Source organism: Ranitomeya variabilis, chromosome 4 (assembly GCF_051348905.1).
Source record: "Ranitomeya variabilis isolate aRanVar5 chromosome 4, aRanVar5.hap1, whole genome shotgun sequence".
Classification (NCBI taxonomy): domain Eukaryota; kingdom Metazoa; phylum Chordata; class Amphibia; order Anura; family Dendrobatidae; genus Ranitomeya; species Ranitomeya variabilis.
Window position 1 is genome coordinate 762,057,140 of NC_135235.1, and position 24,398 is coordinate 762,081,537.

Genomic DNA, 24,398 nt, shown 5'->3' on the forward strand with positions numbered 1-24,398 from the left:
CCGGCACTAGAGTGACTGAGAAGCCAGACTAAATAGGAAACTCCCAATTTCCTGATGAAAACAGGTGCACTGGAAACACAAGACCAAAGTCAACCAGTACCACCAGTAGCCACCAGAGGGAGCCCAAAAACAGAATTCACAACAGCGCGCCATTTGACTTTTTGAATGGAAAATTAGCTCCAATCGTTAGCGGACACCATGTCGAGTTTGGAGAGCCCCTGTGTGCCTAAACTTTGGAGCTCCCCTACAAGTGACACCATTTTGGAAACTAGACCACCCATGGAACTTATCTAGATACATAGTGAGCACTTAAAACCCCCAGGTGCTTCACAGATGTTTATAACGCATGGCCGTGAAAATAAAAAAATATTTTTTCTCTCCTCAAAAATGATTTTTAGCCCGGAATTTTTTATTTTTCCAAGGGTAATAGGAGAAATTGGACCCCAAAAGTTGTTGTCCAATTTCTCCTGAGTACACTGATACCCCATATGTGGGGGTAAATCACTGTTTTGGCACACGTCGGGGTTCGGAAGGGAAGGCACGCCATTTGGCTTTTTTGAATGGAAAATTAGCTCCAATCATTAGCGGACACCATGTTGCATTTGGAGAGCCCCTGTGTGCCTAAACATTGGAGCTCCCCCACAAGTGACCCCATTTTGGAAACTAGACCTTCCAAGGAACTAATCTAGATGTGTGGTGAGCACTTTGAACCCCCAAGTGCTTCACATAAGTTTATAACGCAGAGCCATGAAAATAAAAAATAATTTTTCTTTTCTCAAAAATGATTTTTTAGCCCACAATTTTTTATTTTCCCAAGGGTAACAGGAGAAATTGGACCCCAAAAGTTGTTGTCCAGTTTCTCCTGAGTACGCTGATACCCCATATGTGGGGGTAAACCACTGTTTGGGCACATGCCGGGGCTCGGAAGGGAAGTAGTGAAGTTTTGGAATGCAGACTTTGATGGAATGGTCTGGGGGCATCATGTTACGTTTGCAGAGCCCCTGATGTGCCTAAACAGTAGAAAGCCCCCACAAGTGACCCCATTTTGGAAACTAGACCCTCCATGGAACTTATCTAGATGTGTGGTGATCACGTTCAACCCCCAAGTGCTTCACAGAAGTTTACAACGCAGAGCCGTGAAAATAAAAAATCACTTTTTCTTTCCTCAAAAAAGATGTTTTAGCAAGAAATGTTTTATTTTCACAAGGGTAACAGGAGAAATTGGACCCCAATATTTGTTGCCCAGTTTGTTGTGAGTATGCTGGTACCCCATATGTGGGGGTAAACCACTGTTTGGGCACACGTCAGGTCTCAGAAGGGAAGTAGTGACATTTGAAAAGCAGACTTTGATGGAATGGTCTGCGGGCGTCACGTTGCATTTGCAGAGCCCCTGATGTGCCTAAACAGTAGAAAGCCCCCACAAGTGACCCCATTTTGGAAACTAGACCTCCCATGGAACTTATCTAGATGTGTGGTGAGCACTTTCAACCCCCAAGTGCTTCACAGAAGTTTATAACGCAGAGCCGTGAAAATAAAAAATAATTGTTCTTTCCTCAAAAATTATGTTTTAGCAAGTAATTTTTTATTTTTGCAAGGGTAACAGGAGAAATTGGACCGCAACAGTTGTTGCCCAGTTTGTCCTGAGTACGCTGGTACCCCATATGTGGGGGTAAACGACTGTTTGGGCGCACGTCGGGGCTTGGAAGGGAGGGAGCACCATTTGACTTTTTGAACGCAAGATTGGCTGGAATCAATGGTGGCGCCATGTTGCGTTTGGAGACCCCTGATGTGCCTAAACAGTGGAAACCCCTCAATTCTAACATCAACACTAACCCCAACACACCCCTAACCCTAATCCCAACTGTAGCCATAACCCTAACCACAACCCTAACCCCAACACACCCGTAACCTTAATCCCAACCCTAACCCTAATCCTAACCCTAATCCCAACCCTAACCCTAATCCCAACCCTAACCACAACTGTAACCCCAACACACCCCTAACCCTATCCGTAAACCTAACCACAAGCCTAATCTTAACCCTATTTCCAACCCTAGCCCTAATTCCAACCCTAACTCTAAGGCTATGTGCCCACGTTGCAGATTCGTGTGAGATTTTTCCGCACGATTTTTGAAAAATCTGCAGGTAAAAGGCACTGCATTTTACCTGCGGATTTACAGCGGATTTCCAGTGTTTTTTTGTGCGGATTTCACCTGCGGATTCCTATTGAGGAACAGGTGTAAAACGCTGCGGAATCCGCACAAAGAATTGACATGCTGCGGAAAACACAATGCAGCGTTTCCGCATGGAATTATCCGCACCATTGGGCACAGCGGATTTGGTTTTCCATAGGTGTACACGGTACTGTAAACCTGATGGAAAACTGCTACGAATTCGCAGCGGCCAATCCGCTGTTGACCTGCTGCGGATCTGCGGCCAATCCGCTGCGGATCCGTGGCCAAATCCGCACTGTGTGCACATGCCCTAACCCTAACCCTACCCCTACTTCTAACCCTAGTTCTAACCCTAACCCTAGTTGAAAAAGAAAAAAAAAATTTTTCTTTTTTTTATTATTGTCACTACCTATGGGGGTGATAAAGGGGGGGGGGGGTCATTTACTTTTTTTATTTTGATCACTGTGATAGGTTATATCACAGTGATCAAACTATACCTGGAACGAATCTGCCAGCCGGCAGATTCGGCGGGTGCACTGCGCATGCGCCCGCCATTTTGGAAGATGGCGGCACTCATGGAGAAGACGGACGGAGACCAGGAGGCCTGGTAAGTATGAGGGGGGGATCTGAGCATGGGGGGTGGAACGGAGGACAGGGGGTGGCATCGGAGCACGGGGGGAGCGGGCAGGAGGACGGAGGGGAGCGGAGCACCGGACGGAGGACCGGGGAGGAGATCGGCGGTGGTGGTGGGGGGTACATAAGTGTTTCCAGCCATGGCGGATGATATTGCAGCATTGGCCATGGCTGGATTGTAATATTTCACCAGTTTTTTAGGTGAAATATTACAAATCGCTCTGATTGGCAGTTTCACTTTCAACAGCCAATCAGAGCGATCGTAGCCACGGGGGGGGTGAAGCCACCCCCCCTGGGCTGAAGTACCACTCCCCCTGTCCCTGCAGATCGGGTGAAATTGGAGTTAACCCTTTCACCCGATCTGCAGGGACGCGATCATTCCATGACGCCACATAGGCGTCATGGGTCGGATTGGCACCGACTTTCATGACGCCTACGTGGCGTCAAAGGTAGGGAAGGGGTTATCAATACAGTAATAAAGCAAAATAAGACTAAATCATCCTGTAATTTTATATTACAGGATTATTTATGTAAACTAGAAGCTTGGGCTGATAAATGGCAAATGAGCTTTAATGGGGATAAATGTAAGGTCATGCACTTGGGTAGAAGTAATAAGATGTATAACTATGTGCTTAATTCTAAAACTCTGGGCAAAACCGTTAATGAAAAAGACCTGGATGTATGGGTGGATGACAAACTCATATTCAGTGGCCAGTGTCAGGCAGCTGCTGCAAAGGCAAATAAAATAATGGGGTGCATTAAAAGAGGCATAGATGCTCATGAGGAGAACATAATTTTACCTCAGGGGGGCGCATCACCGCGAATAAAGGTAACTATAGGTCATTGACCTACATTTCCTTCATTCCCTGGGGTTTACAGGCACGAGCACAGCTGCATTAGCAGAGCTCCTGCCTGTAAAATATTTTAACCCCTTCAGATGGATTTACCTCGTGGGACGTGACAGTTCAGAGGGTATGTATATTGTTGGTTTATTATTTTTCAGAGCGAGGGTTTTCAGGTGGATTGAGAGAGCAATAAAATATTAAAACAACCTGTGTGTTTATTTCATTAAAATACTTTTTAATCATGTGTGTGTGTTTTTTTAACCCTTTCATACAATTGGATTAATAATGGATAGGTGTCAATTGAAGCCTCTCCGTTATTAATCTGGCTTAATGTCACCTTACAATAGCAAGGTGATATTAACCCTTCATTACCCCATATCCCACCGCTACACGGGAGTGGGAAGAGAGTGGCCAAGTGCCAGAATAGGCGCATCTTCCAGATGTGCCTTTTCTGGGGTGGCTGGGGGCAGATGTTTGTAGCCAGGGGGGGGCAATAAACATGGACCCTCTCTAGGCTATTAATATTTGCCCTCAGTCACTGGCTTTACCACTCTGGCGGAGAAAATTGCGCGGGAGCCCACGCCAAATTTTTCCGCGATTTAATCCTTAAATTTAATAGCTACAGCGCCGAAATTTTGCACATACACACTATTAACATTAGTAGTGTGGAATATGCAAAAAAAAGGGGGATATGACATGGTTTACTGTATGTAAACCATGTCTCATATCATGTCGGGTTTAGGCAGGAGAAATGAAAAGCCGGCAATTGAATTACCGGCTTTTCAACATTATCGCGCTGAAGCAAATATTAAAAAAAGTATGCTTCCCCATTGAATTGCATTGGGTTTCGTGTTTTGGCCGATCCCCGACCCCGACTTTTCAATAAGATCGGCCGATTTCACTCGACCCGACTTTTGAGAAAGTCGGGTTTTGTGAAACCCGACTCGATCTCAAAAAATGAGAAGTCGCTCAACCCTAGATCTGATCCCAAAGTCTCCATGTACAGTGATTTATGGGGTTTATTTCTGGCCTTAGGCTTTCCTATATTACAAGAAAAACACCAGAAAAAGCAGATATTGAAATGTTTCTAAAGAAAATTGGCTCCAACAATTCTTGTAAAAATAAAAAAAAACATAAAAAAGCAGAAGACAAATTAAAAAAATTATAAAAACATTTATTAAAAAGAAATTAATCTTTTTGTGCCCCAGAACATAGATGTGCACCACAGGGACGGCACAGATGAGGCTTCAACAAAAACCCTGGCAGTTTAACCACTTGCTGTTGTGAAAAGCAAACATGGCATCTAATAAGGTGTGACAGAGTTTGGCTGAATGCCCCCCGCCCCCAAGTACTCAATAGTATGGGGCGGCCTAGTTATTACGATACTTACATGCCTAATAATGGTGACTGGGCTGCAATGTATGAAGGTCTATTAGGCCAGAGGCAGCGTCCAATAAGTTACCTTTTACCGCCCCCATACACATTAGACTAAAGTTCCATGAAATCACTGATTTCGGGGGTTTGGGCGACTATATAATGTATTTGGGGCCTCCCGACAGATGATGTCAGGGCAGAGAAGGATCTGACATCCTGAATTTCAGAGGATAATCCGTTTGTTCTTCCTGTAGATAATCCTCCGCTAGAGGAGTCTGGAGGCGACTCTCTCATACAGACCCCAGGAAAGCTGGAATATTTGTGTGTATGGGGGAGTCGGGAGAGATGGCCGTCTGCCAAATGACCATTCAGCCAACTCTTATCTCATGTGTATGGGGCCGTTAGTATTACACTGACAGCAGTGATGATACACGGCACTACAGTAGTACAGGGCATCACCGGAGCCATCAGAGGCTTGTATGTTGTATGATCGCACTGATCAGAGGGATTTAACAAAGGGTTAAAGTGAAAAACATCATAGTTTCAGCAACAAGAAATATCCATCACTATATGGAAAGCAGAGTCACTGCACAATGTTTCTTAAGTCTCGTCCATAACTACTTTATTATACTCTATTATCCTGTACACAGTGGAGGAGATAGAAATCACAGGTCCGACAGCAACAGCTGGAATTGGGCCCTCCAACGTAAAGAAAAAAAAATCTATATATATAAAGCTGAGTGTATGTGTGTATGTATGTGTGTGTGTCAAGCCACGCCCATTCCACATAGCAACCAATCACTAAGCATCTTTCATTTCACCAGAGCAGTGTAAAAGAAGCTGAGCGGTGATTGGTTGCTATGAGCAGCAGTTTTCCCGCTCCACAACACCTCAGCAGACACTGACCGGGTGGGAGACATCTATCATCCCTGGGAACATAAGCTCCAGCCATTGTCTGCCCCCCAGAAAGGAGCAGAGAGCACATGACAGAAATGAATCCCCCTCCTCTATTACTGCCGCGCTCTATCGTTACCGGCGTAGAAAATCGCATCATCAGCGGCCGCACACAGAGCCGCACTGCCAGGTTACATAACAGCACATCTCCAGGAACTCCCTGCTCAGCGCCACCCAGCTCGGGACTATGGGATGGAGGATGTGTGATGGGTATATGGGCACAGGACTATGGGATGGAGGATGTGTGATGGGTATATGGGCACGGGACTATGGGATGGAGGATGTGTATGATGGGTATATGGGCACGGGACTATGGGATGGAGGATGTGTGATGGGTATATGGGCACGGGACTATGGGATGGAGGATGTGTATGATGGGTATATGGGCACGGGACTATGGGATGGAGGATGTGTGATGGGTATATGGGCACTGGACTATGGGATGGAGGATGTGTGATGGGTATATGGGCACTGGACTATGGGATGGAGGATGTATGATGGGTATATGGGCACTGGACTATGGGATGGAGGATGTGTGATGGGTATATGGGCACGGGACTAAGGGATGGAGGATGTGTGATGGGTAAATGGGCACTGGACTATGGGATGGAGGATATGTATGATGGGTATATGGGCACTGGACTATGGAATGGAGGATATGTATGATGGGTATAGGGGCACTGGACTATGGGATGGAGGATATGTATGATGGGTATATGGGCACTGGACAATGGGATGGAGGATGTGTGATGGGTATATGGGCACTGGACTATGGGATGGAGGATATGTATGATGGGTAAATGGGCACTGGAATATGGGATGGAGGATGTGTGATGGGTATATGGGCACTAGACTATGGGATGGAGGATGTGTGATGGGTATATGGACACTGGACTATGGGATGGAGGATATGTATGATGGGTAAATGGACACTGGACTATGGGATGGAGGATGTGTGATGGGTATATGGGCACGGGACTAAGGGATGGAGGATGTGTGATGGGTAAATGGGCACTGGACTATGGGATGGAGGATATGTATGATGGGTATATGGGCACTGGACTATGGAATGGAGGATATGTATGATGGGTATAGGGGCACTGGACTATGGGATGGAGGATATGTATGATGGGTATATGGGCACTGGACAATGGGATGGAGGATGTGTGATGGGTATATGGGCACTGGACTATGGGATGGAGGATATGTATGATGGGTAAATGGGCACTGGAATATGGGATGGAGGATGTGTGATGGGTATATGGGCACTAGACTATGGGATGGAGGATGTGTGATGGGTATATGGACACTGGACTATGGGATGGAGGATATGTATGATGGGTAAATGGACACTGGACTATGGGATGGAGGATGTGTGATGGGTATATGGGCACGGGACTATGGGATGGAGGATGTGTGATGGGTATATGGACACTGGACTATGGGATGGAGGATGTGTATGATGTGTATATGGCTGAATGGTGGATCAGGAGCTTTTGACTCCCTGATTCACTAATCTATTCAGCTGTATCACCGTCATGGGAATGTGGATATCTCTGAAATTGTGATGATGGGAAGGAGAGGGTGACCAATACCACACCCCACCGAGCCCTGTCAATTCATAGGCATCATAGCAATCGAGTGGGCTACCGTTTTGGATGATACACTCCTGCCTAGCCAACAACTGTACGGTAAATATTTCATAGATCCTGGGTTCATTAGTATTTGCAACAAGAATGAGGCTAATTGAGTGGTGGGATGGAGGTACTGTGGGAACATTATACTGTGTGGGGGTATGGCGGTACTATGAGAACATTATACGGTGTGTGGGGGTATGGCGGTACTGTGAGAAGATTACACTGTGTGGGGGTATGGCGGTAGTGTGAAAATACCTTTTTTACGAGAGATGCCAGTACTGTAGGAACATTATACTGTGTGAGCGGCATCATATATATTACATAAGGGGTGTAATAAGGAGAGTCATAAAAAGCCTCCTCAGGGCTGTGCTGCATTTGTACAGACTGCTATCTGCCGTCCAGACGGGACCATGTGACACCAATGGGAAGAGGGAGGTTTCCGGAGGGAAGAGTCTAGAGGGTGCACCTGGTCAGGAGACCTTGATGGCGCAGTTACTGATATTATAAAGGCCGGAGCCCCAAAGGCAGAACAGATTTGGCGCCAACAAAGGAAAGGGGTGCGGGGAAGAATCTGAGGTACCAGCTCCTGGTAAAGTGCCCGAGGCAGCTGGGTGTGGGGCAGAACCTGCTTACAGGGCATAATGGGGGCATTACACTGTGTGGGGCCAAGAAAGGGGCCCTGTACTAGGAGAACAATCCGCTCCCTCACTTCCTGTCCTCCATAGTTGGCTCGTATGTATCTATTACAGGAAACAGAACAACAACGTTATGGTTCTTATAAAGGGGCAACAACACCCCCAAAAGAGTCTCCTCCGTGCAGAAGGGGTTAATGTCCCCGGCTGCGCTCAGTACTGGGGAATCTCCACATACCTCCACCTGCAGAGCCGCACTCCACAGATATGGCTGCTCTGTGCGCACAGGACCTGTGATGAGGTCACAGGGGGAGGAGTCAGGGGTCACGTGATCCGCAGTGAAGACGCTACATGGAGACTTCTCCTCAGTCAGTGACATTCCCGCCATTATTCGCCCTCACTACTGAGAGCAGCCATATATGTGGAGTGCGGCTCTGCAGGTGGAGGTATGTGAAGATTCCCCATTACTGAGCGCTGGGGACATTAACCCCTTCTGCACGGCGACTCTTTTGGGGTTGTTGTTGTATACCTCCCAACTTCCGGGGAAGGGAAAGAGGGACAAAGTCAGCGGTGCGCGTAGCGCGCCGTGGCAAATTTTAGGCCACACCCATTTCACAATTAGCCACGCCCCAACCACACCCATTTAGCACTTCTGATCACAATGTTTCGTTAACAATAATTATGAACAAAAAAATATGGCCACACACGACGCTCCATACTGTACAATGGCCACACACGACGCTCCATACTGTACAATGGTCACACACGACGTTCCATACTGTACAGTGGCCACACACGACGCTCCATACTGTACAGTGGCCACACACGACGCTCCATACTGTACAGTGGCCACACACGACGCTCCATACTGTACAATGGCCACACACGACGCTCCATACTGTACAATGGCCACACACGACGCTCCATACTGTACAGTGGCCACACACGACGCTCCATACTGTACAATGGCCACACACGACGCTCCATACTGTACAATGGCCACACACGACGCTCCATACTGTACAGTGGCCACACACGACGCTCCATACTGTACAATGGCCACACACGACGCTCCATACTGTACAATGGCCACACACGACGTTCCATACTGTACAGTGGCCACACACGACGCTCCATACTGTACAGTGGCCACACACGACGCTCCATACTGTACAGTGGCCACACACGACGCTCCATACTGTACAATGGCCACACACGACGCTCCATACTGTACAATGGCCACACACGACGCTCCATAGTGTACAATGGCCACATACAACGCTCCATGGTGTACAATGGCCACACACGATGCTCCATGCTGTACAATGGCCACACACGACGCTCCATACTGTACAGTGGCCACACACGACGCTCCATACTGTACAATGGCCACACACGACGCTCCATACTGTACAATGGCCACACACGACGCTCCATACTGTACAATGGCTACACATGACGCTCCATAGTGTACAATGGCCACACACGACGCTCCATAGTGTACAATGGCCACATACAACGCTCCATAGTGTACAATGGCCACACACGATGCTCCATACTGTACAATGGCCACACACGACGCTCCATACTGTACAGTGGCCACACACGACGCTCCATACTGTACAATGGCCACACACGACGCTCCATACTGTACAATGGCCACACACGACGCTCCATACTGTACAGTGGCCACACATGACGCTCCATACTGTACAATGGCCACACACGACGCTCCATAGTGTACAATGGCCACATACAACGCTCCATAGTGTACAATGGCCACACACGACGCTCCATAGTGTACAGTGGCCACACACGACGCTCCATACTGTACAGTGGCCACACACGACGCTCCATACTGTACAGTGGCCACACACGACGCTCCATACTGTACAGTGGCCACACACGACGCTCCATAGTGTACAGTGGCCACACACGACGCTCTATACTGTACAATGGCCACACACGACGCTCCATAGTGTACAATGGCCACACATGACGCTCCATACTGTACAATGGCCATTGGCCACATTATGCTCCATACTGTATAATGGCCCCACATGATGCTGCGTACAGTATACTTGCCCCACGTGATGGTCCATACAGTATAATGGCGCCACATGATGCTTTGTACAGTATAATGGCCCCACACGATGCTGGGTATAGTATAATGCCCACACATAATGCTGGGTACAGTATAATGGCCCCACACAATGCTGGGTGCAGTATAATGGCCACACATGGTTACCCCACCCCCATCATTGCCTTCTCCATCACTACACACAAACACCTTTCACCGCGCTCCCTCGCAGCAGCCGGCAGCTTCCACTCCCACGGCGCTGAATGGTGTCATCCAGCTGCGCCGCTGACTGCTCACGTCGCTGCAGCTGTGATACGCCACTGATAAAGACCTCCGTGTCTCCTGTGCCAGTCAGTGTCAGAGCGAGGAGCAATATCTGCTCCGATCCGACACAGCCAGCGTTCGCTCCGTACACCTCGTACACATGCGACTCCGCTCCATACACCTTATACATACACGACTCTGCTCCATACACCTTGCACATGCGGCTCCGCTCCGTACACCTCATACACACACGGCTCCTCCCCATACACCTTGTACACACACGGCTCCACTCCATACACTTTGTACACACACAGCTCCGCTCCATACACCTCGTACACCATGACTGTTCTCCATACACGTCGTACACACATGACTGCGCTCCATACACCTTGCACATGGCTCTGCTCCATACACCATACACGATATCGCTGTGTCTGACACGCAGCAGCGATCAGGGACCCCGCTGAGAATCGTACGTCGTAGCAGATCGTTTGGAACTTTCTTTCGTCACTGGATCTCCCGCTGTCATCGTTGGATCAGTGTGTGTGACACCAATCCAACGATGTGTTCGCTTGTAACCAGGGTAAACATCGGGTTACTAAGCGCAGGGCCGCGCTTAGTAACCCGATGTTTACCCTGGTTACCATCGTAAATGTAAAAAAAAAAACAAAAACAGTACATACTCACATTCCGGTGGCCGTCAGGTCCCTTGCCATCTGCTTCCCGCACTGACTGACTGCCGGCCGTAAAGTGAAAGCAGAGTACAGCGGTGACGTCACCGCTGTGCTCTGCTTTCACTTTATGGCCGGCAGTCAGTCAGTGCGGGAAGCAGACGGCAAGGGACCTGACGGACACCGGAATGTGCGTATGTACTGTTCGTTTTTTTGGTAACCAGGGTAAACATCGGGTTACTAAGCGCGGCCCTGCGCTTAGTAACCCGATGTTTACCCTGGTTACCCGGGGACCTCGGCATCGTTAGTTGCTGGAGAGCTGTCTGTGTGACAGCTCTCCAGCGACCACACAACGACTTACCAACGATCACGGCCAGGTCGTATCGCTGGTCGTGATCGTTGGTAAATCGTTTTTTGAGACGGTACCCTTATGGTGTCTAAAGGCCCCATCTCACATAGCGAGATCGCTAGCGAGATCGCTGCTGAGTCACAAGTTTTGTGACGCAACAGCGACCTCAGTAGCGATCTCGCTATGTGTGACACGTACCTGCGATCAGGCCCCTGCTGTGAGATCGCTGGTCGTGTCGGAATGCCTTGGACCATTTTTTGGTCGTTGAGGTCCCGCTGACATCGCTGAATCGGTGTGTGTGACACCGATCCAGCGATGTCTTCACTGGTAACCAGGGTAAACATCGGGTTACTAAGCGCAAGGCCGCGCTTAGTAACCCGATGTTTACCCTGGTTACCAGCGTAAATGTAAAAAAAAACAAACAGTACATACTCTGTTGTGAACTATATTTCTTGGCTCCCTCTTGTGGTCACTAGCGGTATGGCACTAGGATTGTTTTTCCCCAGGCTGGCACTCACCTGGTTCGTTAGGTCTTGGGTGTTCCTATTTAGTCTTCCTGGAAACTCAGTCTAGTGCCTGGAATCAATGTAATCAGTCTATGTCTGTTTGCTCCTGTCTCCTGGTCTCCTGATTTTTGCAAGATAAGCTAAGTTCTGCTTTCTTATTTTTGTTTATTTGCATTGCTTTCATTTTTAGTCCAGCTTGTTTAAAATGTGATTCCTGATTTTGCTGGAAGCTCTAGGGGGGCTGATATTCTCCCCCCACACCGTTAGTCGGTGTGGGGGTTCTTGGATATTCAGCGTGGATATTTTTGTGGGGTTTTTGCTGACCGCATAAGTCCCTTCCTATTTTCTGCTATTAATTTAGTGGGCCTCTCTTTGCTGAATCTAGTTCATTCTTACGTTTGTCTTTTGTTCTTACCTCACCGTTATTATTTGTTGGGGGCTTGTATTATAACTTTGGGGTACTTTTCTCTTGAGGCAAGTGAGGTCTTATTTTCTCTGAAAGGGTTAGTTAGTTCTCCAGCTGGCGCGAGACGTCTAGAATCAACGTAGGTACGTTCCCCGGCTGCTTCTAGTTGTGTGCTAGGATCAAGTATGCGGTTAGCCAAGTTACCACCTCCCTATGAGCTGGTTTTTGTGTTTGCGGACTTAGCTGGAACTCCTGAGATCCTCTACCACTAGGATCATAACAGTATTCCAGGCCAAAAGCAAATATTTAATGCATTGCAGAAGCGGGATTAAAAGAAAAGAAGTTCTGAGTTTTGTTTTTTTTTCTTCTTCCCCTTTTTCTCTGAGTGGCTTGAAGCTCTGCTGCAGACATGAATGTTCAGACTCTGATTACTAGTGTGGATCAGCTTGCTGCACGAGTGCAGGACATTCAGGATTTTGTTATTAGTAGTCCTATGTCAGAGCCTAAGATACCTATTCCTGAGCTGTTCTCTGGAGATCGATTTAAATTTGTGAATTTTAGGAATAATTGTAAATTGTTTCTATCTTTGAGACCGCGTTCGTCTGGAGACCCAGCTCAGCAAGTTAAAATTGTTATCTCCTTCTTGCGTGGCGACCCTCAGGATTGGGCTTTCTCATTGGCGCCAGGAGATCCGGCATTGGCAAATATTGATGCGTTTTTTCTGGCGCTCGGATTGCTTTATGAGGAGCCCAATCTTGAAATTCAGGCAGAAAAAGCGTTGCTGGCTATCTCTCAGGGCCAGGATGAAGCTGAAGTGTATTGCCAAAAATTTCGGAAATGGTCCGTGCTTACTCAATGGAATGAGTGTGCTCTGGCCGCAAATTTCAGAAATGGCCTTTCTGAAGCCATTAAGAATGTGATGGTGGGTTTTCCCATTCCTACAAGTCTGAATGATTCTATGGCTCTGGCCATTCAGATTGATCGGCGTTTGCGGGAGCGCAAATCTGCTAATCCTCTGGCGGTGTTGTCTGAACGGACACCTGACTCAATGCAATGTGATAGAATTCAGACTAGAACCGAACGGAAAAATCATAGACGTCTGAATGGGTTGTGTTTTTACTGTGGTGATTCTACACATGTTATCTCAGCATGCTCTAAACGCCTAACAAAGGTTGTTAATCCTGTCGCCATTGGTACTTTACAGCCTAAATTTATTTTGTCTGTGACTTTAATTTGCTCATTGTCTTCCTACCCTGTTAAGTCATTTGTGGATTCAGGTGCTGCCCTGAGTCTTATGGACTTGTTGTTTGCCAAGCGCTGTGGTTTTGTCCTGGAGCCTTTAGAAAATCCTATTCCTCTTAGAGGAATTGATGCTACGCCATTGGCGGAGAATAAACCGCAGTATTGGACACAAGTGACCATGTGCATGACTCCTGAACATCGGGAGGTGATTCGTTTTCTTGTTCTGCATAAGATGCATGATTTGGTCGTTTTCGGTCTGCCATGGTTACAGACCCATAATCCAGTTTTGGATTGGAAGGCTATGTCTGTGTCAAGTTGGGGTTGTCAGGGAATTCATTGCGATTTCCCGTTGGTGTCTATTGCTTCTTCTACTCCTTCTGAAGTTCCTGAGTATTTGTCGGACTATCAGGATGTATTCAGTGAGTCCAGGTCCAGTGCCCTTCCTCCTCATAGGGACTGTGACTGTGCTATAGACTTGATTCCTGGTAGTAAGTTTCCTAAGGGACGATTATTTAATCTGTCGGTACCTGAGCATGCCGCGATGCGTTCTTATATAAAGGAGTCTTTGGAGAAGGGACATATTCGTCCATCCTCTTCCCCTCTTGGTGCGGGATTCTTTTTTGTGGCCAAGAAAGACGGGTCTTTGAGACCGTGTATAGACTATCGGCTTCTGAATAAAATCACGGTCAAATTTCAGTATCCTTTGCCACTATTGTCGGACTTGTTTGCTCGGATTAAGGGTGCCAGTTGGTTCACCAAGATAGATCTTCGTGGTGCGTACAACCTTCTGCGCATTAAGCAGGGAGATGAATGGAAAACTGCGTTTAATACGCCCGAAGGTCATTTTGAGTACTTGGTGATGCCTTTTGGGCTCTCTAATGCTCCTTCTGTATTTCAGTCCTTTATGCATGACATCTTCCGGAAGTATCTGGATAAATTTATGATTGTTTATCTGGATGATATTCTGTTTTTTTCTGATGATTGGGATTCTCATGTAAAGCAGGTCAGGATGGTGTTTCAGGTTTTGCGTGATAATGCTTTGTTTGTGAAGGGCTCAAAGTGTCTCTTTGGAGTGCAGAAGGTTTCCTTTTTGGGTTTTATTTTCTCCCCTTCTACTGTGGAGATGGACCCAGTCAAGGTCCGAGCTATTCATGATTGGCCTCAACCCACGTCTGTTAAGAGTCTTAAGAAGTTCTTGGGTTTTGCTAATTTCTACCGTCGTTTTATTGCTAATTTTTCTAGCGTTGTTAAACCTTTGACGGATATGACCAAGAAAGGTTCTGATGTTGCTAATTGGGCTCCTGCGGCCGTGGAGGCCTTCCAGGAGCTGAAGCGCTGGTTTACTTCGGCGCCAGTTTTGTGCCAGCCTGATGTCTCACTTCCCTTTCAGGTTGAAGTGGATGCTTCTGAGATCGGTGCAGGGGCTGTTTTGTCGCAGAAAGGCTCTGGTTGCTCTGTGATGAGACCATGTGCTTTTTTTTCTAGGAAATTTTCGCCTGCTGAGCGGAACTATGATGTTGGAAACCGGGAGTTGTTGGCTATGAAGTGGGCATTTGAGGAGTGGCGTCATTGGCTTGAGGGAGCTAAACATCGTGTGGTGGTCTTGACTGATCACAAAAATCTGATGTATCTCGAGTCTGCTAAGCGCCTGAATCCTAGACAGGCACGTTGGTCGTTGTTTTTCTCCCGTTTTGACTTTGTGGTTTCGTACCTGCCTGGTTCAAAGAATGTGAAGGCTGATGCTCTTTCTAGGAGCTTTGTGCCTGACTCTCCTGGAGTCTCAGAGCCAGCTGGTATTCTTAAAGAGGGAGTAATCTTGTCAGCCATTTCGCCTGATTTGCGACGTGTGTTGCAGAAATTTCAGGCTGGTAGACCTGACTCTTGCCCACCTGATAGACTGTTTGTTCCTGATAAATGGACCAGCAGAGTTATTTCCGAGGTTCATTCCTCGGTGTTGGCAGGGCATCCTGGGATTTTTGGTACCAGAGATTTGGTGGCTAGGTCCTTTTGGTGGCCTTCCTTGTCACGGGATGTGCGTTCTTTTGTGCAGTCCTGTGGGATTTGTGCTCGGGCTAAGCCTTGCTGTTCTCGCGCCAGCGGGTTGCTTTTGCCCTTGCCCGTCCCGAAGAGGCCTTGGACACACATTTCCATGGATTTCATTTCAGATCTTCCGGTGTCTCAAGGAATTTCTGTCATCTGGGTGGTGTGTGATCGTTTTTCCAAGATGGTCCATTTGGTGCCCTTGCCTAAGTTGCCTTCCTCTTCTGATCTGGTTCCTTTGTTCTTTCAGAATGTGGTTCGTTTGCACGGCATTCCTGAGAATATCGTGTCTGACAGAGGATCCCAGTTTGTGTCCAGATTCTGGCGATCTTTTTGTGCTAAGATGGGCATTGATTTGTCATTTTCATCTGCCTTTCATCCTCATACTAATGGCCAAACGGAGCGAACTAATCAGACGCTGGAGGCTTATTTGAGATGTTTTGTTTCTGCGGATCAGGATGATTGGGTGACCTTCTTGCCATTGGGTGTGTTTGCCCTCAATAATCGGGCTAGTTCCGCTACCTTGGTTTCGCCCTTTTTCTGCAACTCTGGTTTTCATCCTCGTTTTTCCTCGGGTCATGTTGAACCTTCTGACTGTCCTGGGGTGGATTCCGTGGTGGATAGGTTGCAGCGGATTTGGAATCATGTGGTGGACAACGTGAAGTTGTCACAGGAGAAGGCTCTGCGTTTTGCCAACCGCCGCCGCCGCGGTGTGGGTCCCCGACTTCGTGTTGGAGATTTGGTTTGGTTATCTTCTCGGTATGTTCCTCTGAAGGTTTCCGCTCCTAAGTTTAAGCCTCGCTTTATTGGTCCTTATAAAATTTTGGAAGTCCTTAACCCGGTGTCTTTTCGTTTGGATCTTCCGGTGTCCTTTGCCATTCACAATGTGTTCCATAGGTCTTTGTTATGGCGGTACGTTGTGCCTGTGGTTCCTGCTGTTGAGCCTCCTGCTCCGGTGTTGGTTGAGGGCGAGTTGGAGTATGTGGTGGAGAAGATCTTGGATTCTCGTCTCTCTAGACGGAGGCTTCAGTATCTGGTCAGATGGAAGGGCTATGGTCAGGAGGATAATTCCTGGGTGGTCGCCTCTGATGTTCATGCTGCCGATTTGGTTTGCGCTTTTCACGCTGCTCATCCTGATCGCCCTGGTGGTATTGGTGAGGGTTCGGTGACCCCTCCTTAAAGGGGGGGTACTGTTGTGATCTATATTTCTTGGCTAGCGGTATGGCACTAGGATTGTTTTTCCCCAGGCTGGCACTCACCTGGTTCGTTAGGTCTTGGGTGTTCCTATTTAGTCTTCCTGGAAACTCAGTCTAGTGCCTGGAATCAATGTAATCAGTCTATGTCTGTTTGCTCCTGTCTCCTGATTTTTGCAAGATAAGCTAAGTTCTGCTTTCTTATTTTTGTTTATTTGCATTGCTTTCATTTTTAGTCCAGCTTGTTTAAAATGTGATTCCTGATTTTGCTGGAAGCTCTAGGGGGGCTGATATTCTCCCCCCACACCGTTAGTCAGTGAGGGGGTTCTTGGATATTCAGCGTGGATATTTTTGTAGGGTTTTTGCTGACTGCATAAGTCCCTTCCTATTTTCTGCTATTAATTTAGTGGGCCTCTCTTTGCTGAATCTAGTTCATTCTTACTTTGTCTTTTCTTCTTACCTCACCGTTATTATTTGTTGGGGGCTTGTATTATAACTTTGGGGTACTTTTCTCTTGAGGCAAGTGAGGTCTTATTTTCTCTGAAAGGGTTAGTTAGTTCTCCGGCTTGCGCGAGACGTCTAGAATCAATGTAGGTACGTTCCCCGGCTGCTTCTAGTTGTGTGCTAGGATCAGGTATGCGGTTAGCCAAGTTACCACCTCCCTATGAGCTGGTTTTTGTGTTTGCGGACTTAGCTGGAACTCCTGAGATCCTCTACCACTAGGATCATAACAATACTCACCATCTGATGCCCGTCAGGTCCCTTGCCGTCTGCTTCCTGCTCTGACTGAGATCCGGCCGTACAGTGAGAGCACAGCAGTGACGTCACCGCTGCGCTCTGCTCTCACTGTACGGCTGCACTCAGTCAGAGCGGGAAGCAGACGGCAAGGGACCTGACGGACATCAGATGGTGAGTATGTACTGTTTGTTTTTTTTGGTAACCAGGGTAAACATCGGGTTACTAAGCACGGCCCTGCGCTTAGTAACCCGATGTTTACCCTGGTTACCCGGGTGCTGCAGGGGGACTTCGGCATCGTTAAAGACAGTTTCAACGATGCCGAAGTCGTTCCCCTGATCGTTGGTCGCTGGAGAGAGCTGTCTGTGTGACAGCTCCCCAGCGACCACACAACGACTTACCAACGATCACGGCCAGGTCGTATCGCTGGTCGTGATCGTTGGTAAATCGCTATGTGAGACGGGGCCTTAACAGAGATGAGATAGAGTCAGTTAATTTACATAGAATCGAGCAATACAATGAAAGGTTGATTTATCTGAGTCTGTGACCTTCCTTCCCTGGCAAAGGTAATTACATGAGTCAACAGGAACTGTAAACCTACACTCCTTAAGGTACCTTCACACTAAACGATATCGCTAGCGATCCGTGACGTTGCAGCGTCCTGGCTAGCGATATCGTTGTGTTTGACAGGCAGCAGTGATCAGGATCCTGCTGTGATATCGCTGGTCGGAGCTGAAAGTTCAGAACTTTATTTGGTCGTCAGATCGGCGTGTATCGTCGTGTTTGACAGCAAAAGCAACGATGCCAGCGATGTTTTACAATGGTAACCAGGGTAAACATCGGGTTACTAAGCGCAGGGCCACGCTTAGTAACCCGATATTTACCCTGGTTACCATTGTAAAAGTAAAAAAAACAAACAGTACATACTCACCTTCTGATGTCTGTCACACGTCCCTCGCCGTCTGCTTCCTGCACTGACTGTGAGAGCCGGCCGTAAAGTGAAAGCAGAGCACAAAAAATGCAACATTTGCACAAGATATGCGGAATACACTGAAAATAATGGGAGGCATATGTAAGCGCTTTTTTCCAGTTTTTATCACGTTTTTATAGCGAAAAAACATGAAAAATACTGAAAGTGTGCACATGGCCTTAGAGTCTTGTAGAAACAATGAGGGGCTTATCACATGGTAATAAATAGAATACCATCATGTGTGACCAAATTTTATGAAACTCAACCCATGCTAGGCATTGAAAGAGTCCATGTCATCACTGTTCTGTTCGGAAGTGATACACTCACTTGGAAGCCATGGAAGTATGCCATAGAGTGGCCCTACTTGGAGGATTGTCTGTGAACGTCATCTGTCCATGGTAAGTGTTGAATTGGCATACTGGAGTTAACTTACACTGTAACCTCATGTCTGAATTTCAGTGTCGTTGTGTTTGTCCTGTTTGAAAGTTAAATTTATATTTGGGTTAGTGTTGAGCATTCCGATACCGCAAGTATCGGGTATCGGCCGATACTTGCGGTATCGGAATTCCGATACAGGGATTCCGATACTTGCCGCGTATCGGATACCGGAATCGGAAGTTCCCAGATTTCAAACTGCACGAATTCAGCCAATGAGAATGATTCCAAGTGTGGGCACATCCTGTTCAGCATGGAGGGCATGAAACTACTGGCAAGGCTGTGATTGGCTGCTGAAATGATGTCATGCTGCAGTTTAAAAGTCGCTGGCGCCATTTTGCGCTCACTCTGCTGTGAATTCAGTTAGTGACAGGATGCTGTTTGCTGACCGAGGGCCAGTTTAGAGATAGCGATTTGCTTCATTGTTCTTTTCCAAGGCTAATTTAGCAACCGCTGTGTTCACCTACTAATCACCTACTAATCACCTTGCTTTTGCCTTGCAGCGCTGTTTTCACAGCGATCTGCAAGGTCTGTGTGTGTGAGTGCAGCCCACTCTCTAGTCTGTGTGCAGCCATAGGCCATAGCTGGTTGTATTCAGTTCAGGGAGGGTGGTTCATTGCCTCATACTGTTCTATTTTTTTTTTTTTTTCAAGTAGTGCAGGCGGCTGCACATTTTTTCTAATAATTCCTATTACTGACTTTCCACCCATATCCAGCTAACTTGTGGAAAAACACTACATAGGATAACGTAGAGGAGTGTTTTGGGGGCCTTGCAGCGCCGTTTACGGCTGTCTGCACGGTCCCCGTTGGACTGCAGTTCGCCCTGTAGTTTGTGAGCAGCCATAGCCTGGTTGTATCCAGCTCAGGGTTCTTCACTGTGTCATACCGTAAAATCATTTTTCCTTTTGTTTTAAGTAGTGCAGGCTGCTGCACATTTTTTCAAAAAATTCCCATTAGTGTCTTTCCACCCGTATCCAGCTAACTTGTGGAAAAACACTACATAGGATAATGTAGAGGAGTGTTTTTGGGCCTTGCAGCGCCGTTTACGGCTGTCTGCATGGTCTCCGTGTGACTGCAGCTCGCCCTGTAGTCTGTGAGCAGCCATAGCCTGGTTGTATCCAGCTCAGGGTTCTTCACTGCGTCATACCGTAAAATCAATTTTCCTTTTGTTTTAAGTAGTGCAGGCTGCTGCACATTTTTTCCAAAAATTCCTATTAGTGTCTTTCCACCCGTATCCAGCTAACTTGTGGAAAAACACTACATAGGATAACGTAGAGGAGTGTTTTTGGGCCTTGCAGCTCCGTTTACGGCTGTCTGCACGGTCTCCGTGTGACTGCAGCTCTCCCTGTTGTCAGTTCAGCCCCCCAAAAATAAATAAATAATAAAGTTCACCAAACACACCACTTTACATTTGTGTAGGCCACATTAGCTCATATTAAAGTCTAGTCCACACTTTAGAAAATTAGTGTTTCTTATACCTGTTAGGAGCTGTTCAGGGAATAAGCACACAAAGCCGTTAGTACTTTTCTGCTTATCTTTATCAGTCAACCAAGATGAAGAAGGCAGGGAGTAAGGCACGTGGGCGTGGGCACGGTGCAGGGAGAGGACGTGGGGATTCTGTGCCTGCTGTGGGCACCGGTGACTCATCAGCACCTACTTTCAGCAGGGAACAGTCGTTCATGTGCAGCTTTGTCGGAGAGCGCCGTACACCGCTGCTGCGTGAAGACCAAATTGAAGCTGTTGTCGGATGGATGGCAGCTAATGCATCTACTTCAATTAGTGCCACATCCTCTCAGACACAGAGCACAGGAGAGCACCCATCTGTCTCTTCATTACCTGCCAAATTGCCCAGGCAGACAGAGAGCCCAGGACAGGAGCCGTCTCTACTTCTGTTCTCTGAATCTCTTGGCTTGGAAACAGGGGGCCAGCCAAACAGCATTGGAGAAATGGAAGAGGCAGGGTGCAGTGATGCCCAACAGCTTTTTCTCTCTGAGTCTGAAGAGGCGGGTGGGCCAGTGCCTCCGGTCACCACATCGCAGGACGCATCCGCTGATGACACTCAGGTGCCACTTTCTGGTGCGTGCTCTGCTGCTGAGACTACCCAGGAGGAGCAGTTGGTGGCAGAGGGTAGTGTAGATGATGAGGTCCTTGACCCATCTTGGCGTGAGGGACAGGAAGGTGGTGGGAGCAGCTCTGAGGAAGAGATTCCCCGAACGGGCCAAAGAGGGAGAGGGAGGGGGAAAACTGCGGATCCTGCAGCCTCCACTTTGGCACCCGTTAGGAGCATGTCTCTTCCAAAAGCCAAAAAGGGCGCTCCCAAGACTTGCAGTGCCTGGTCCTTTTTTGACACAGTTGCAGATGACATTTGCTATGTCAAATGCAAGGTGTGTCATCACAAAGTCAAAAGAGGGAGAAATGTCAGCAACCTCAATACCTCCAACATGTGGAAACATGTGCGGACCAGGCACGCGGTGGAGTTAGAAAAACACACTGAAGAGCTAGGCCAACCAACAGCAGCAGCTACCACCTCTTCAGCTCGTGTTGCCTCTTCCTCCAGCTCACACGCAGCTGGTTCGGCTTCCTCCCAGGATCGCCGTGGAAGAACCTCTGGCCCTGTTGTCCAGAGACCCACTGTAATTCCACCCGCAGCACCACGTTCCCAGTCATCAACACACTCCCAGCCCAGTCTACAGCCATCAGTAGTACAGGCATGGGAGAAAAGGCGGCCTTTCTCGTCAAACCACCCACGAGCACAGGCTCTGACTGCAGTCATTGCCAAACTTCTGTCACTGGAAATGCTGTCATTCAGGCTGGTGAAGACTGACAGCTTCCGTGACTTGATGTCATTGGCAGTCCCACAGTACAATGTGCCCAGCCGCTTTTACTTCAGCAGGCAAGCTGTCCCTGCCCTGCACAAGCATGTGGAGGGACACATAAAACACGCGCTACTGAACGCCGTCAGTAGCAAGGTCCACCTCACCACCGATGCGTGGACCAGTCAACATGAACAGGGGCGATACCTTTCCATCACAGCCCATTGGGTTAATGTTGTTGAGCCGGGTACAGATCGTGCGAGTGGCGCAGGACGTGTCCTGCCCACTCCAAGGATTGCAGGAATGCAGTCTGTATGCATTGACTCCTCCTCTTACACCAGTTCCTCAGAATCATCGCTGCAGGAGCCGTCACAGTCCACCTCCACATGGACCCGTGAACGTTTACCTGTTACGACCGACATGAGCACAGCCGTGGCCAAACGTCAACAGGCCGTCTTGAAATGAATTTCTTTGGGGAATCGAAGCCACACAGCGCAGGAGCTCTGGAATGCCATCAAGCAGGAGAGCGATGTGTGGTTTGTGCCAGCGAATCTCCAGCCAGGCATGGTAGTGTGTGATAATGGCCGAAATCTGGTGGCAGCTCTGGGCCTTGGCAACCTCACTCACATTCCATGTCTGGCACATGTGCTCAACTTGGTCGTGCAGAGTTTTTTGAGGGACTATCCGGATCTTGATGCACTGCTGCACAAGGACCGCCTAGAGTGTGCTCACTTGCGGCGTTCCAGCACGGCAAAATCGCGCATTGCGGCTCTGCAGCGCCGATTCCGCCTTCCGGAACATCGCATCATATGTGACCTACCTACCAGGTGGAATTCCACGTTACATATGTTGGAGCGGTTGTGTGAGCAGCAGCAAGCAGTAATGGAGTACCAGCTGCATCAGGCACAAAGAAGTCGCACTCCGCGCCGTTCAGACTTCACAACCAGAGTGGGCCACTATGAAGGACGTCTGCCAGGTTTTGCGTCCCTGCGATTATTCCACGCGGATGGCGAGTGCAGATGATGCACTAGTCAGCATGACTGTCCCCCTTATCTGCCTGCTTGAAAAATCACTGCAAGCGCTAAGGGATGATGTTGTGGAAGAGGTGGAGGATGAGGATTCACCATTTCCATCATCTTCTGGACAGTCAGCGCCACGTGGTTCCTCACAAACGCGTAGGCAGGGGACACTTTGTGAGGAGGAGTCAATGGAGGAGGAAGACATCCGTCCAGAGGAGGGAGTTACACAATTGTCCAGTAGTCAGTGTGTACAGCGAGGGTGGGGTGATGACGAGCGGGCAGAGATCACGCCTCAAGCAGGGGACAGCGTTTCTTGGCCAGTTGGCAGTCTGCAGTACATGGTGGATTACATGCTGCAGTGCTTGAGAAACGACCGCCGCATCACCCACATTCTCAACATGTCTGATTATTGGGTGTTCACCCTCCTCGATCCTCGCTACCGGGACAACGTAGAAAGCCTCATCACACCGTTGAACCGGGAGCGAAAAATGCGGGAGTACCAAGAGACACTGGTGAATTCCATCATCTTCTCCATTCCAACTGAGAGAAGTGCTGCTAGTGCATTACAAAGCAGCTCAGTGCGTCCAGGCAGTGGAGGAGGCTCTGCACAAAGAGGGAGCAGAAGCAGTGCCTCTGCCCAAGGCAAGACCAGTATGGCCCAACTGTGGCACAGTTTTGTGTGCCCGCCACAAAAGTCTACACCATCACAGACGGCTCCAGTCAGCAGGAGGCAACGGTTCCGTCAGATGGTGACAGACTACATGTCTTGCCCTCTTGCTGTACTCCCAGACGGCTCTTCCCCTTTCAAGTTTTGGGTCTCAAAGCTGGATACAAGACCAGAGCTAAGCCAGTATGCATTGGAGGTGCTGGCTTGCCCTGCGGCTAGTGTATTATCGGAACGCGTCTTTAGTGCTGCAGGTGGTGTACTAACTGACCGTCGCATGCAACTATCCTCCGATAACGCTGACCGACTTACTTTCCTGAAAATGAACCAGGCCTGGATCTCGCAGGAATTTGCCACTCCTCTTCCTGATTAAATAATTAGGTGACTGTCTACAGTATCCAGGTCTCCAGTTGTGTTCTTCTTTCTACCACCTGAACTTTAGTTCCTGGGTTCCAACACCGCCAGTTGAGGCTCAGAAGTGCCGTCTGCACAGTCAAAACATACGACCCAGTGTTATTGGGTGTCAGTAACGTCAGCTGATCCCCAGCTGTGTAGCCGGCAATGTGTCCTGTGACCGCCACGCTTTCACAGCAACTGAAGTGTAAGGGAACCTGTCCCCCCCCCCCAAGGCGTTTGTTACTGAAAGAGCCACCTTGTGCAGCAGTAATGCTGCACAAGGAAAAGGTAGCTATTTTTGTTTAGCTCCTTGCACACGCAGAACTTAACACTTATAAAATGTGTTCACTGATACCGTAAAACCGT

At 48.2% G+C, this 24,398-nt stretch overlaps 1 protein-coding gene and 1 pseudogene across 2 annotated transcripts in view; one reads left to right on the forward strand and one right to left on the reverse strand.

The window, feature by feature from the left end:
* Window positions 1-24,398, reverse strand: part of LOC143766880 (uncharacterized) — a 46,048-nt pseudogene that overhangs the window by 4,906 nt on the left and 16,744 nt on the right. The gene's annotated exons all lie outside the window — the stretch shown is intronic.
* LOC143768285 (uncharacterized) overlaps window positions 7,985-24,398 on the forward strand; it is a 371,133-nt gene continuing 354,719 nt past the window's right edge. Inside the window, exon 1 of the mRNA XM_077256978.1 lies at window positions 7,985-8,695. Within this exon, the coding sequence (XP_077113093.1) occupies window positions 8,669-8,695 (27 nt within the window). The 5' untranslated portion in view covers window positions 7,985-8,668. The remainder of the gene's footprint in view (window positions 8,696-24,398) is intronic.